Source organism: Haliaeetus leucocephalus, unplaced genomic scaffold, assembly GCF_000737465.1.
Source record: "Haliaeetus leucocephalus isolate CR32 unplaced genomic scaffold, Haliaeetus_leucocephalus-4.0 Scaffold915, whole genome shotgun sequence".
Classification (NCBI taxonomy): Eukaryota; Metazoa; Chordata; class Aves; order Accipitriformes; family Accipitridae; genus Haliaeetus; species Haliaeetus leucocephalus.
This window is the reverse complement of record NW_010973351.1, coordinates 517,949-530,809: the sequence shown is the minus strand read 5'-3', so window position 1 is coordinate 530,809 and position 12,861 is coordinate 517,949. Positions and strand designations below refer to the sequence as shown.

Below are 12,861 nucleotides of genomic sequence, written 5' to 3'. Positions count from 1 at the left end.
GGAGCAGGTTTTCTGGCAGGACTTGTGACCCCGTGGGGGACCCACACTGGAGCAGTCTGTGCCTGAAGGACTGCACACCGTGGAAAGGACCCATGCTGGAGCAGTTCGTGAAGAACTGCAGCCCGTGGGAATGGCCCACGTTGGAGAAAGTTCGTGGAGGACTGTCTCCCGTGGGTGGGACCCCACGGTGGAGCAGGGGAAGGGTGTGATGAGCCCTCGCCCTGAGGAGGTGAAGCGGCAGAAAATAACATGTGATGGCCGTAAACCCCATCCCTGTCCCCCTGGTGCCGCTGGGGGGGCTTGGTGGAGAAATCCGGGAGTGAAGTTGTGCCCGGGAAGAAGGGAGGGGTGGAGGGAAGGTGTTCTGAGATTTCGTTTTATTTCTCATTTACCTTACTCTGGCTGATTTGTAATAAATTGAGCTAATTTTCCCTAAGCTGAGTCTGTTTTGCCCGTGACGGTAATTGGTGAGTGATCTCTCCTGTCCTTATCTCGACCTGCAAGCTTTTTTGTTATATTTTTCTCTCCCCTGTCCAGCTGAGGATGGGGGAGTGATAGAACGGCTTTGGTGGGCACCTGGCGTCCAGCCAGGGTCAACCCATCACACATTTCTTCTCATTTCTGCAAATTAGCTAGTGTGACTTAAGGAGTAACAATGAAATATTATCTGTTGTCTTGTTTTCATCTCCATCATCATGTCCTTAGGGAATCTTGAAGAGTTTACAAATAATATCTTTCTTTTAAAAAGATACTGTTTCTCTGTTAAGTGAGTATACATTCTGGATACGTCTCAAATTTTTAGTATGACATTGATTTTAAATTAATTTTAGGCAGAGAATGCATTTGAAACAACAAAGTATTTCACAAATGTTTTTAAAAGCATCCATCACAGTGGAAAGATGTTTAAATATCAGTAAGCCTTAACTTTAGTGTTCTGAAAACGTGGGAAAAGTGATCCCAAAGTAACACCATTACTCTAAGCATTGCTCTATGGAGTCTGAAGTGAGCTACACCTTTGAGAGCTCTGATATATGCCAGCTGGAAAGCTGTTATGCTGTGTAGGATCTAATGGTATATGACGCTGATCACTCACAGCTCAGAAACCGAACGGAGCCTCTTCCAACAGCTTTGGATCTGACTGTTTTCTGAAGAACATGGAGACTGCTGTCTTTCCTCAGTAAAACTGCTACAAGGGTATAAGTAGAGAATCTTTAAAGTTTCAAAACTCTGCCAGTTATATCTCACTGGTTCTCTGCAGGCTGTTGGCACAGGTTAGAACAGCCTGAAGGATTAAAATGGACAATGGAAAGGGCTCAATTTGATTTTATGAAGAATATGTTGGTTAGACCTCGTTCCTGCCACTGCCAAGCCTGTTCAAATCTCTGTGCCCAGCAATGCTAATGCCCTTCTCTGCAGCTTTCGGTCAGAATTTGATGCTGATGAAAGCATCACCTGGAGGGATGCAGCACTAAAGAAGTGGAAGAGGATGAAACATCTACTTCATTATCATCAAATATAGCTGTCTTCAAGAGTGCTTTCAGATATGGAAAGCAATATAGACAAAATCTGAAATTTTGAAGAAAATAATTTTAAGAGTCCTAGGATTAAAAACTATTTAGCCTAGGCTTTTTAGCTTTACAGAAATAGCCATCTTAAATGTCGTAATAATTCTGACATTTGTGAAGTAAAGCCAAAACTACAACTGTGCTAAAATAAAAGGCTGTTAGAAGCTTGCTGTAAATTTAGATGAATCAAGATTATTGTTGTTCCATTATGAAATGGAAAACCAGTCCATTTCAGTGACTGTCACTGGGAAATACATATTAGAAAGTTAATGTCCTGGACAGTTCCTGTGTGTGTTGAGCTGCCTTAATTGATTTGCCAAAGAAAGGTTTAAAATCCTCTAGTCACTAGAAACATTTGATGAATGTTGAATAAAAGGGTTTCAGTTCCTGTGTAAGAGCTTGTACAGAGTGAAGAAGGAAAATCAGTGTTTGTGTTCTAGGTATGGATGGCTGTTCACTAAAAAAAACAGCCTTTTAGCTGATTCCAAATACTCTTTCCTGATCAGTGTCAGCTCACACTTCTGCCTGCAGGGGAATTTTCAGATGTAGAGTACCCATATAACAGTGGGAATGAGTCTCCTATCATAGCCTTTTCTCTAGCCAGCGCTAAGAATCTTCCAAGACTGACAGGTATTCATAATTAAAATTAAGATTTGTAAAGCTGTCTAGTCTTTGTGCCTTTTTTTAAAATTTTCCTTTCTCATTAAGGTGGTTTTGCATTAAAGTTGCTCACCTAGAAAGACAATAGTCTGAAGATACCGTGCTCAGCGCTTGCATGTGAATAATGCCAGAGTGCTCTACTTTGGATGCAGAGACCTTGCTAATAACATAGGCTGCCTGCTCATTAGAAAGAACATAGTAAACAAAGTAATCGCCTGCGTCCAGCCAATGTGACAGAGCCTGGGCAGGAAGAAGTGTGCGGAGAGGAGGTAGTGGCTCTTGCAGTGTTTCGGGTCATCATCAGAGCAAATGAAATACAGCCTGTGCGGTTGTGCTCTCTGCTGGGATTAATGTAGTTTAAAGAAAATGGAAGAAATTACTTTAGAACATCATCTGAAATTGCACTGTTGAAGAGATAGCACTGCAGCTTAATGCGGTGTCCTTAAAAGGCTTTATGCCATCTCTTCTGATTCATTCTTACAAAATCAGTGAAAAAAACCCGTGGTGGTGGAATATAATGTGCTGTTCTGCTGTTTCTACAGACACACAGAGCTAGAAACCGAAATCATCAGGGACTCAACCTCGAAGGAACAATTGTGAACATCACCTCAGCAGTTCATATTTACTTTTTAATACACACTGAAAAGGGCTGGAGTTCCTAGTCCCAGTGCTTCAGACTGTTTCCTCTTCTTTTGCCACCCTGCAAGACAGGTTGTTTACATCAGCGTTTTTACACACATCTGAAAGAGATTGAGTCAAGAGTAAAGGAATTATTTTGCTTGTGCTTCCAAAGGCAACCATAGATCAGGAAACTGGCTAAATATTAGTAGTCAGTACTCAGTTACATATATCAGACTGGAAAGTGTTTGTTGCAAACAATTCCAGTGCCTGTCATTTTGTTTCCAAAGTATTCAGAAAAACTTTCAAAAAAGTTTGTCAGGTATATATGTTTCATTTTAATTTCTTTCCTGTCATGCTTTTAAACCTAAAACCACTAATGATGACCATATTTTAGGCAGCCAACAAAGAGCTTACAGGGGCACTGGAAGACGTGGCTCACATAGCAGAAAAACTCTATCACTGCATAAAAAATGATATGGCAAGAAAGAATGGTAAAAAAGAGCATCTAACTGCTTTGCCTTGTGCTAACCATAAGCTTAGCTGAATGTGTAAAAGCATATTAATAAATGACAAAGCGTAAAGGTTTCTTCTTTCTTCACCTGCAATGGCCCGCAAGTGCAATACTGTTTGACACGTGATTTCCTGGCTAGTATCCTTTTTTCCCCACCTTCACCTGTTTATGAATTGCTGGTGCCTTGTCAGAAACATTATTCCCTTAGACTGGCTTCTGTGCATAAAACAGAGTGCTCAGATGTTCACAAATCATACTTTTGCTTGCTGTGCTGAAAAAAATGCTATAATTGTGCTGTCTCATTTCAGCATAGCTGTGTAAAATTGTGTATATGCATCTAAATGCTAATCTAATGGAACAGCTTAGTCTGGGCTTATCTCATGTCATTGTGCTGGCAACAGCACACTTTTGTGCAAAGACAACTTGATGACAGAGTACGCTGCTGAGATGGAGGGAAGAAATTTCATCCAAAGAAAGTCTGTCCATTTCCCATCTGATTCCTGCACTTCCCTGAAAAAAAGAGATGAAGTTCTGCCAAAAATATGGTAAAGTTCAGATAGCAAAATATTGTTAGAAATAGAGGCACCCGTCTACACAGCCAGAGCATCTGTGTTTCAGTTATGGATATCTTTCTTCAGGACGTAAATAAGAAAATTGAAAAAGGGGCTTAGAGACTGGAGATAGGCAAAAAAAGAAATCCCCCCTCCTGTGAAAAAGAGACCGAATGGACTGGAAGTCTTTATTTAGAAGGTTTAAGTGGCAGCATGATGAAATCATGGTGGTAAGGCTTGCAGTACTTTGTATTTTTACATAATCCTAGATTCAGGAGGTATGTGAATGGTAGGCACATAAAGATGTTGTTATACTTGATCACTTTTTCCCAAAACTTGAAACTTAAGGTACTGGTCTTCACTTGCCATTTCTTCCAGCCTAGCTGTGGAATACAACTCTTTCACTGCTGTCATGATATTAAGAGATGCACAGTGTAGCCATTTTTTTGAGGAAACTTGTTTTTGGGAAATGCTTGTAATTCAAGATGGTTCATGCAAAAGGAACCAGGGATTTTTATTTTTTTTTAATTTCTAGAAACTCTATTACTTATTCTGTAGGCCTTTAAAGGAGATGTGTGCCAAAGCAAAGAGCACAACTGGCCAATGCCACAGGCTACTTGTATCAGCTGTTGTTAACAGAGATCTTCTCTTGGCAAATATGAGGTACCAAGGCCATGCTTTTTATTAAAATTGTTGGATAATTTTACCCAGAACAGCTTTTGCCCTGAAAAAAAAAAAAAAAGAAAAAAACCCTTACTTTTATATATCTCTCTCCTGTGTTCTTTATTTCCAAGTGTTCTGTAACCTATTTAAAAAATCATTAATGTTTCCTGAACTCTGAGATAAAGTTGTTTTTCCATTGATCTTTCTGTCTACCAAGAGTTCACAGAAGAAGCTACATAAGAATATATGAAGTGTCCCATGAGGTCAGTAGACTGGTTCACCTCCCAGTCCTCTGTTTTTAAAGAAAACAAATAAATAAGCAATCCCCACTCAATGCAAATTTCAGAAGTTCACTACCTGCTGTGCAAAGGAACAACATGAAAAACATCACTGATTTTTCTGGTTTAGACCAATGTCCTAATAGTTTTGATGAGTGCCTCCTAGTTCCAATATTATGGAATTTGATGAATGCCGGTTTTTGATTCTTCTTTTCCAGCACTGTCATGATTACCAGGAAATTTTTTTCTGGACACTTGAGTTCCATCAATTTATCTTCCTTCTTCCCCACTTTCTTTCTCCAAAACCCCCATTTTTGTGTTTGGGAAACTTACTCCTTTGTGAGTATATTTTTCAAACATTATTCCTGTGGTGCAGAGAGATATTTAATGCTTAGAAGTAAGCATGTTCATTTTTTCCTGCTGGTTTATGCCTTGTCATAGCTAGAACACAAGTATCTGTTTAGATGAGAATGGTGGTATCGCTTCATTTAGAGAATGTTAGCCAAGACCAGATCTTTAGCTGTGCTTCACACCTGCTCTTTGAGCTGCTCTGCTGCTGTGGATCTCCAGACACCAGTGTTCAGTTACCCAAATCTTTTCGAAAATGTCTTAAGAGGGAAAACAGGCAGGGAAAAGAAATCCCTTTGGGTCATAAAATATTTCAAATTTAAATCTTCAGTCTTGAAAATTTTGACAGAAACACCTTTTCTGAAAATAGTCTCAAGGCTTGAAAAGCATCAGTCGCTGGGTCTGCTTTGATCAAATGTTCTAGCAACATTTTATCCACAGCAGTCTAAGGATGTAAAATCATGGATTCAGGAGCGTTGTTGATTTTCTGGAGCATTTTAATTTTTGTCACCCTCTGCCTTCTGCTCTTGTCTCACTGTTCCAAAGGTGACAATTACCTATTTATCCCACAGGCAGTGACAACTTTATTGCTGTCTCCCTAGTATCCTCTCTTGCGCTATGCTTACATCTCCTGTGCTTAGCTCTTTGTCTCCGGCTAATTGAGTGATGTAACTAGGTTGAAACCAAAAGAGTTGTGCACAAGCTGCCCTCAGCTGGAAGTTTGCTGTTTTGTTTCAGAAGCGAGGTTAGACTTGCAGGGCTAAAAGCTTGCTGGGTTGCTGTCAGCTATATCATTTGACAGACTAAATGATAGTCCCTTTCTCCATAAACACTGCTGTCTTAGAGGTGATGTTTGGAGGGTGGAAGAGGTCATGAATTACAGCCTGTAGCTCTTCACCACCTAGAAGTTGCAGAGCCAAGACCCACAGAATGCCAGCCTGCTGTTTTGTGCATGTCAGGGAAGGCATGTCTGTAGCTGAGGAGTCCTGTATGAGTAAACGGAGTGTGTGTAACACAAGTGGCGGGCTGCGGGGATTGCATGATAACACAGAAAGGCTTTGAAAGGAGCTGGGACTAACAGAGAATGTCTCACTCCCTCCCTCCTAGCTCTTTCTGCTAGCACCTGCGTCCCTCCAGGACTACTTTGTGCTGGCTCTGGAAAGCAATTCAGGAACAACATCCCTCCCACTTGCCAAAAAAATACAAAATAAAACAAAAGAAAAATCACTGAACGCATTTTGCTGGTTTAATAGACCACTACAGCTCACATAGGGGCCTGATGAATGCCAAGCTACCACCAGGTAGGTGTAGGACTGTGCAGCTAGGAGCAATGTGGGGAGGGCTATACCTGCCCTGTGGGTGTTAGCAAGCTCTTAGGATTGCTGTTCTGCGATGCTTCACCCTCCTTGGCTCCTATTTTTATTGGACTTAGTCCAATAAAGACACTACAGGTTCAGAAGTACACCTTGATTTCAGCAGATGTCACAGAACTTAAAGGGATAATTTTATTTGTATGCTCATTATTTTTTGACAATAATGTGCTGTGTTTTAAATTAAAAATATAACTTCAGTTACCTTAGTTATCCCACTGCTTTTCAGGTATTTCTGCATGCATTTGTTTAAATGGTTTACTTTATATTAAATATCTAACTCAAGAACCCCAAAAGTGACTGAGTTAATTTATTTTTGGAAAAAATACTGATGGTCACTTTTGGAACTGGTTTGACTGTACAGGCTCAGGCATTTCAGGGAAAGCGACTGGGAATGAACACTGTTATATGGGGAGCTGACTTGCCTATAGGGCAGAGTAGACCAGATTCCTGGACAGTGAAGTGGAACGGTGGCAGAGCCCTGAAATGTATTGGCCCATTGGAAAATGCTTGGGGGGACACGAGTCCTGTGGCATTTAACTGTCTTGTATCCAGCTGCGATATGTGTGTCAACATACTCATGATCTCTCCTCTGATGAAGGGGTATTTGTGTTATTAATTTAGCTCGAATATATCATTATGGCATTTTAATCAACAATAAGATACCAAGTATAAGCTGAGTATATAATACAAATTTGAATAAATAAAAAAACTGTTTGGTGCCATGTGGGGAAAGATTGTTGGAGAAGGAAGTAAGCATGGTCTAAAGCAGGCTTTTTTTTTTAGGTATAGTATTGAAAATCATAGAAATAAATGCTATTTATTTATTTCTCGTTTACTATCTTTGAGACACTTTGCAGAAGAAAATACACAGTAAATGAAATGATGGTCAAAGTGCCGACCTGGCCCTGACTGAGAGCGCAGTTAAGAATCTTCTGAACTCTGGTTTTATTGACTGATGAAGAAAGCTAAGGACATGAATGAAAAAATGTGTTGGCTGTGGATTTCAGTGTATGAGGAATGATAGAATTCTAACTTTGGCATGGGCCTATGTCTGGAGCTGAATAATACTGTCCGTGATAACGCAGAGAAACTTCTAATAAATACTAGTGCTCCATAGCTCAAAAAGAGCTTAATGACATGTTCATAATACAGCAAAGATAACTACTTTTTATACACCAGGAAAAAAATACAGTATAATAAACAGCTGCTTCCAAGTGTAGACAAATGACTGACTGCTATAAAGGCAGGGGAAGTCCCATGTGTCTAGAATAAAGCTAATGTTGGCTTTATGTTTGTGACTGTGAACGGATGATTGTTGTGGACTTCTTATTCTGACCACAAATAAAGGACTGATGGCTTAAGGAACATCAGTTCAAGAAAAAAGGTGAAGATTGTACATCCAGGGAGGGTAGAGACTGTCGTCTTACTAATGAGATGATAGTTATGCTGTGTAACAAAGTACATGTGAGTAGGACAAAAATCAATGTTAGGCTTGTAAAATGGAGCACATAGAAGAAGACAGTAAGCAGAAGAAACAGGGAGATGATGTCCTTGTATGTGGTAATTGTGAGAATGGCACCAGTGAAATGTTTGGTCCAGTTCTGGTTTTCATCATTTGTAAAGGACATTAAAGCACCGTACCTTTCTGTGAAGAAAAAAAAAAAAAAAAGCCAAACAATTACAGGAAAAACAGCTGGACTCAGAGATGTATCTAAAGAAAACCCAACAAAACCAACCAAAACCCTAAAACCCCCACAATATAAGCTTCTATATTTCTATTGTCCAAGCCACCTAACTTGCAATGTGCAACTAGTATTGTTTTCCCTTATGGGGTGGTTATACATTTAGGAAAACTGAGTAAAGTACACTTGTGTAAGGCTGTATTATAAGTTATGCAGCTGCAATGGATCCCAAATAGAGGTTATTGGGATGCTGTGTGCAGCAGTGGCTGTACGTACCAGTAGCAACACGCTGTGCCAGGCTGAGCTCATTCAGCTTCTCTACCACCCTCCGTTCACATCGCTGTCTATTGGACTCCAAGTCACATACTTTCTATTTCCTTCCCATCAACTTTTCAAGGATAATTGCTGATGTGAAGGTGCCTGTCCACAGCTCAAAGTTGGGCAGATCAGTTATAGAATTGGTATTTATTCTAGCATCACTTTTGCAACTGGTAAAGAAAGAAAAAAAAATCTGTAGATGGTAGATTGAAGAAAATACAGCAGGCGCTGATACCCGTGTGGTTTCTATTGGTCTCCATTGGGATGATCTGTGTGTAATGAAGAGGAAAGCTTTGTTGATTAACTATTTTAATGTATAGTATAATATGTCATTTGATCTAAGTGCAAGTAATTCATTTGTGCAGTTGATTTAAATGTTTGTTAAGGACAGAGATCATATTTTACATCTCTTGAAGTAAAATAATTACTTGACTGGGAAATACCATTTGAATCTGACAATCATGTTCTGAAGAAGTTAGTATTAATATTACTATTATTTTCTTTAGAACAGTACTTCTCATCTATTCAGTCACTGATCCTTTTGCTGATAAGTATCTAAATATGTCTATGCAGTGTCACCAAAACACAGTGGAAGGTAAAAGAAGGTTTTGTCTGTTGTTATATTCGTGTGGATTTCATAAGATCTAGATTTTATGGTGGGTCACACTGTAAGCTGCAGTCTGTACTGGCACATGTGTTGGAATATGTGGTGAGGTAAAAATAAAAGACAAAATAGTACTAAGATCAGCTTTTGTAATGTCAGAGCTTAATGTGTGTATTAGTATTATCTATTATTCAAACATCCGCTACTTTAAATAAAGAAAAAACACTGTTAGTAATTTATGAATCTCAAGTCTAAAGAAGGTAACTCTCTAGCTAAATCTTATGGTATGTTACCTCAGTGGCAAAGAAAAGACTTGGCGTGAGCCATAGAGCATCTTCAGATTATAACTCACTTCTCATGCCATAAATCAGCACATCATTTCTACAAAACAAGTTTCTGAAACACTGGTTGTCTTATTTCTTACTAGCATTGCTGTAAGTTTATAAAATTAAATACTGCAGTGTTTTATTCTATATTTATATCACTTTTTTTACCCCAAATGTAATTGTCTTATTTTTCATAAAATAGTGGTAAGATCATAAAGCAATGGGTGACTCTTATTAGTTTCCTTCCTCCTCCTGTTTTAAGAAATGAAGATATTGCTATGTATACAATTTCTCAGTGTTCATGAGGAGGCCTCCTTTCTGCCATCCTGGCAGAACCAAATACTGCAGCAGCAACCCTCTGTCCATGTCTGCTAGGGCTACCTAAAGCCCCGGTAAAAATCTAGGAATGTTTTCTCCCCTAGCACACAGGAATTTTGGAGTCTTGATGGGTTTAAGGTACTTGAGACGCTGTAGCTACTCGTCACATGTTATTATGAAGCAGCATGTTCCCGAGAAGCAAAGAACCAAACGGTAACTGCGGCTGCGGTTGCAGTTTTCATGCCTGGGTAATAAATATGTACTGTCATCATCATGGATTGCACTAGAGATTCCTGCTTTGAGGCTTCTTGCTGATATGTTTTTTGTTGATTTTACCTTTGAAAACGGGTTTATTCGTTAGGTTACACATGGAATAAATAGCCAGTTTCAATTTCTCAAAATAGCTTTTTTTTTCCTGTTAGTATCTGTATGTGTAACATACAGACTCTGTAGTTTGTGAACAATAACCCCGACAATGTCAGACCTCATAAAATAGTATTTGGAAATTGTTATTCCTTATAATAACCCATGTGATTTTTTAGCATTTTCCAGTAATCTTTAATGAAGTTAAAACAGTGATTGAATAATTTGGCAGATAACAAGGACATTTTCACATGAGTTGTTCCATAAATCTTTCATCACCATCATCCATATCTTTATCTACTGCTTAGGTCAGTATAAGCCACAAATCTTAGCAAAAGGAATTTGATAAAAACAAATCCTTCTAAATATGTAACTCTGTTTATATTTTTTTAATCCAAATTTTTACATTTGTTCAGAACATTAGGACCTGATTTATAATTTGTGGATAGTGTCAGAACATGTCAGTGAGGATGTATGTATTTATCTCTAGTCAGTAGATGCATATGGTATATGTCTGTCGTACTGAATGATGAAAATGTGGGTGATTTTGCAAGAAGCAAGGATAATATTGCAAACTGGTTGCACTCGGAATCTAGACAATATCATGAGCTGCTGTATTATACTATCAATAATAGATGACAACTGTAGATGACTTTCATCATAGATGACAGCAGTGATGCTTGCTGTATGTTTATCTCTAAATGGCACTCTAGTAGACTACAACTTACAGTCCTATTAACTGGTAATAAAAGTATAATAGGAGACAGAGTTAAAGGCAGTAAATTCAAATGAAAAAGTAATTTTTCCACACAGTGAAAAATTTAACTACAGAATTCTCTGACACAGGTCACAGAACCAAGAATTTAGCAAGGTTAAGACTAGACTGGCCATAGATATATGTCTGCAGGAAGTGACACTTGCATAGCATCTTTACAAGTCTTTCTTTTAGTATTTTCTACTATTTTTTACTTAAACCAAGTAGCCAAATGCATTATGATTATGTTCAAACAAATGAAGGGATATTAAAAACTACTTCTCCAAACTAGAGGAGATCTGGATGAAGGCTGCTAAGGTGCACACGTAAATCTGCCTGCTAATGTTTTACGTTCTCTCCTGGAGCTGTGTTAGCAGCAACTGGATGAGACTTAGCCCAGCTGGATTTCAGTAGGAGCAGCTCCTGTGTCCTTCTGCAGCTGTTGCCAGAATCTCTCCCATTACCAGTGTTCATTTCCCTTGCTCTCTTTTTGTCACAGACTGGGGCTTTGGGCTTTTAAGGCTTAGCACAAGGTAGCTTACGCTTGTTGAAGGGTGTCGTCTTCTGTTTATCAATGGGAAATGGTGTTTTGTGTCCTGCAGGAAATGTAGAGTGAGTGTGCTGTACTACACATTGGTTGTACAGTTCCTGCAGGGAGCTGATTTCAGTAATTCAGATGGTTGCCTTCCGTGCATCCCCTTAGTGACTAGAAAGGGTTACTCAAAAAGGGGCTGGCTTGCACAGAGAAATGTAGTGTAGCCTTATGTGCTTATTGTTTGGTTTCTCTTACCCTGATGTCTGCTAAAACAAAGATTAATGGAGAAGATAATGATAAACCAAACTGGGGATGCAGTAAAACAGCAATCTATATAGACAGCACTCAGCACTCCACTGCAAGTTCAAAATATTAAAAATACTTCTTCGCATAAATGAATGAAAACCTCTTCTTTTGTACTCATCTATGAAATAGCTGAAGTAAGGAAGACATTTAGCAAGATCTTTTCTTAATTTAAGTTAGAAAGATGGGATGAAAGATAGGAGTAATTTTCTAGGGAAAGGTGAGGAGGTTTCAGCATTATGTGACCATTATTTTGAGGAATAACAATGTGTAGCACAACAAAGGGTAGTACTGACTTAAAGGCATTACATTTAAAAAGAATACTAGGACGTGTTTCGATGTAGTACAAAACCAAGCCACAAGAGCTACTGGTATCCATAATCAAGTAGGATAAGTATATAAGATAAAAGTAGGTTATAGAGCCCTTTGGAGAACCATATGATAAATGAAATGGAGAACGATTTTCTTGCATGATCTTTGATAGCTCTTACATATCCTTGATAAAAACAGTCACACAGTGAAGTTCAATTGTTTGCACATCTCCCATCACTTGAGATTCAGTAAGTTACTGGCTTTATTGTACCTCTATTTCCATCCCTGAAAAATGGGTGATAAAACTGGTCATCTTTCTAAGGCCATTCAAAATCTGTGGAAGAAAGCTTTAAGGAGTTGTTATTATTTTAACCTTGGTTGAATCTGCTATCTTCAAAGTTTAAACTTTGCTTGGGTAATTTTAATAGTGAATGGAAAATAATTGCAGTGCTAATGATGCTATATTATGAGAGGTTTATAAAACTTTTAAGGTATTTATTTATTTTATTTAGGGTCAAGTTGTTTTCAGAAATGGAGAGAGGATGGGAACCATCAAATTTACGCAATTCCAAGGTAGGTTGCAAACAATTTCATTTTCATTATAATTATGTATGCTGTTTCAAACTTGTGTGTGAGTTGCATTTGTTTCAGGATGTTTTAAATACGTGCAATCATTCTGAAAAGCAGCTGCTTGGAAGATGCAGCAAAGTACTTAGAAAATTTTGTTACCTGTTTAAAATACTGTCTTTTGAACCCTGAGTGCTATGAGGTATTCC

General features: G+C 38.6%; 1 protein-coding gene across 1 annotated transcript in view; it reads left to right on the top strand.

The window, feature by feature from the left end:
* GABBR2 (gamma-aminobutyric acid (GABA) B receptor, 2) overlaps positions 1-12,861 on the top strand; it is a 383,598-nt gene that overhangs the window by 166,366 nt on the left and 204,371 nt on the right. The window contains exon 8 of the mRNA XM_010583585.1: positions 12,598-12,658. Coding sequence (XP_010581887.1) covers positions 12,598-12,658 — 61 coding nt within the window. The remainder of the gene's footprint in view (positions 1-12,597; positions 12,659-12,861) is intronic.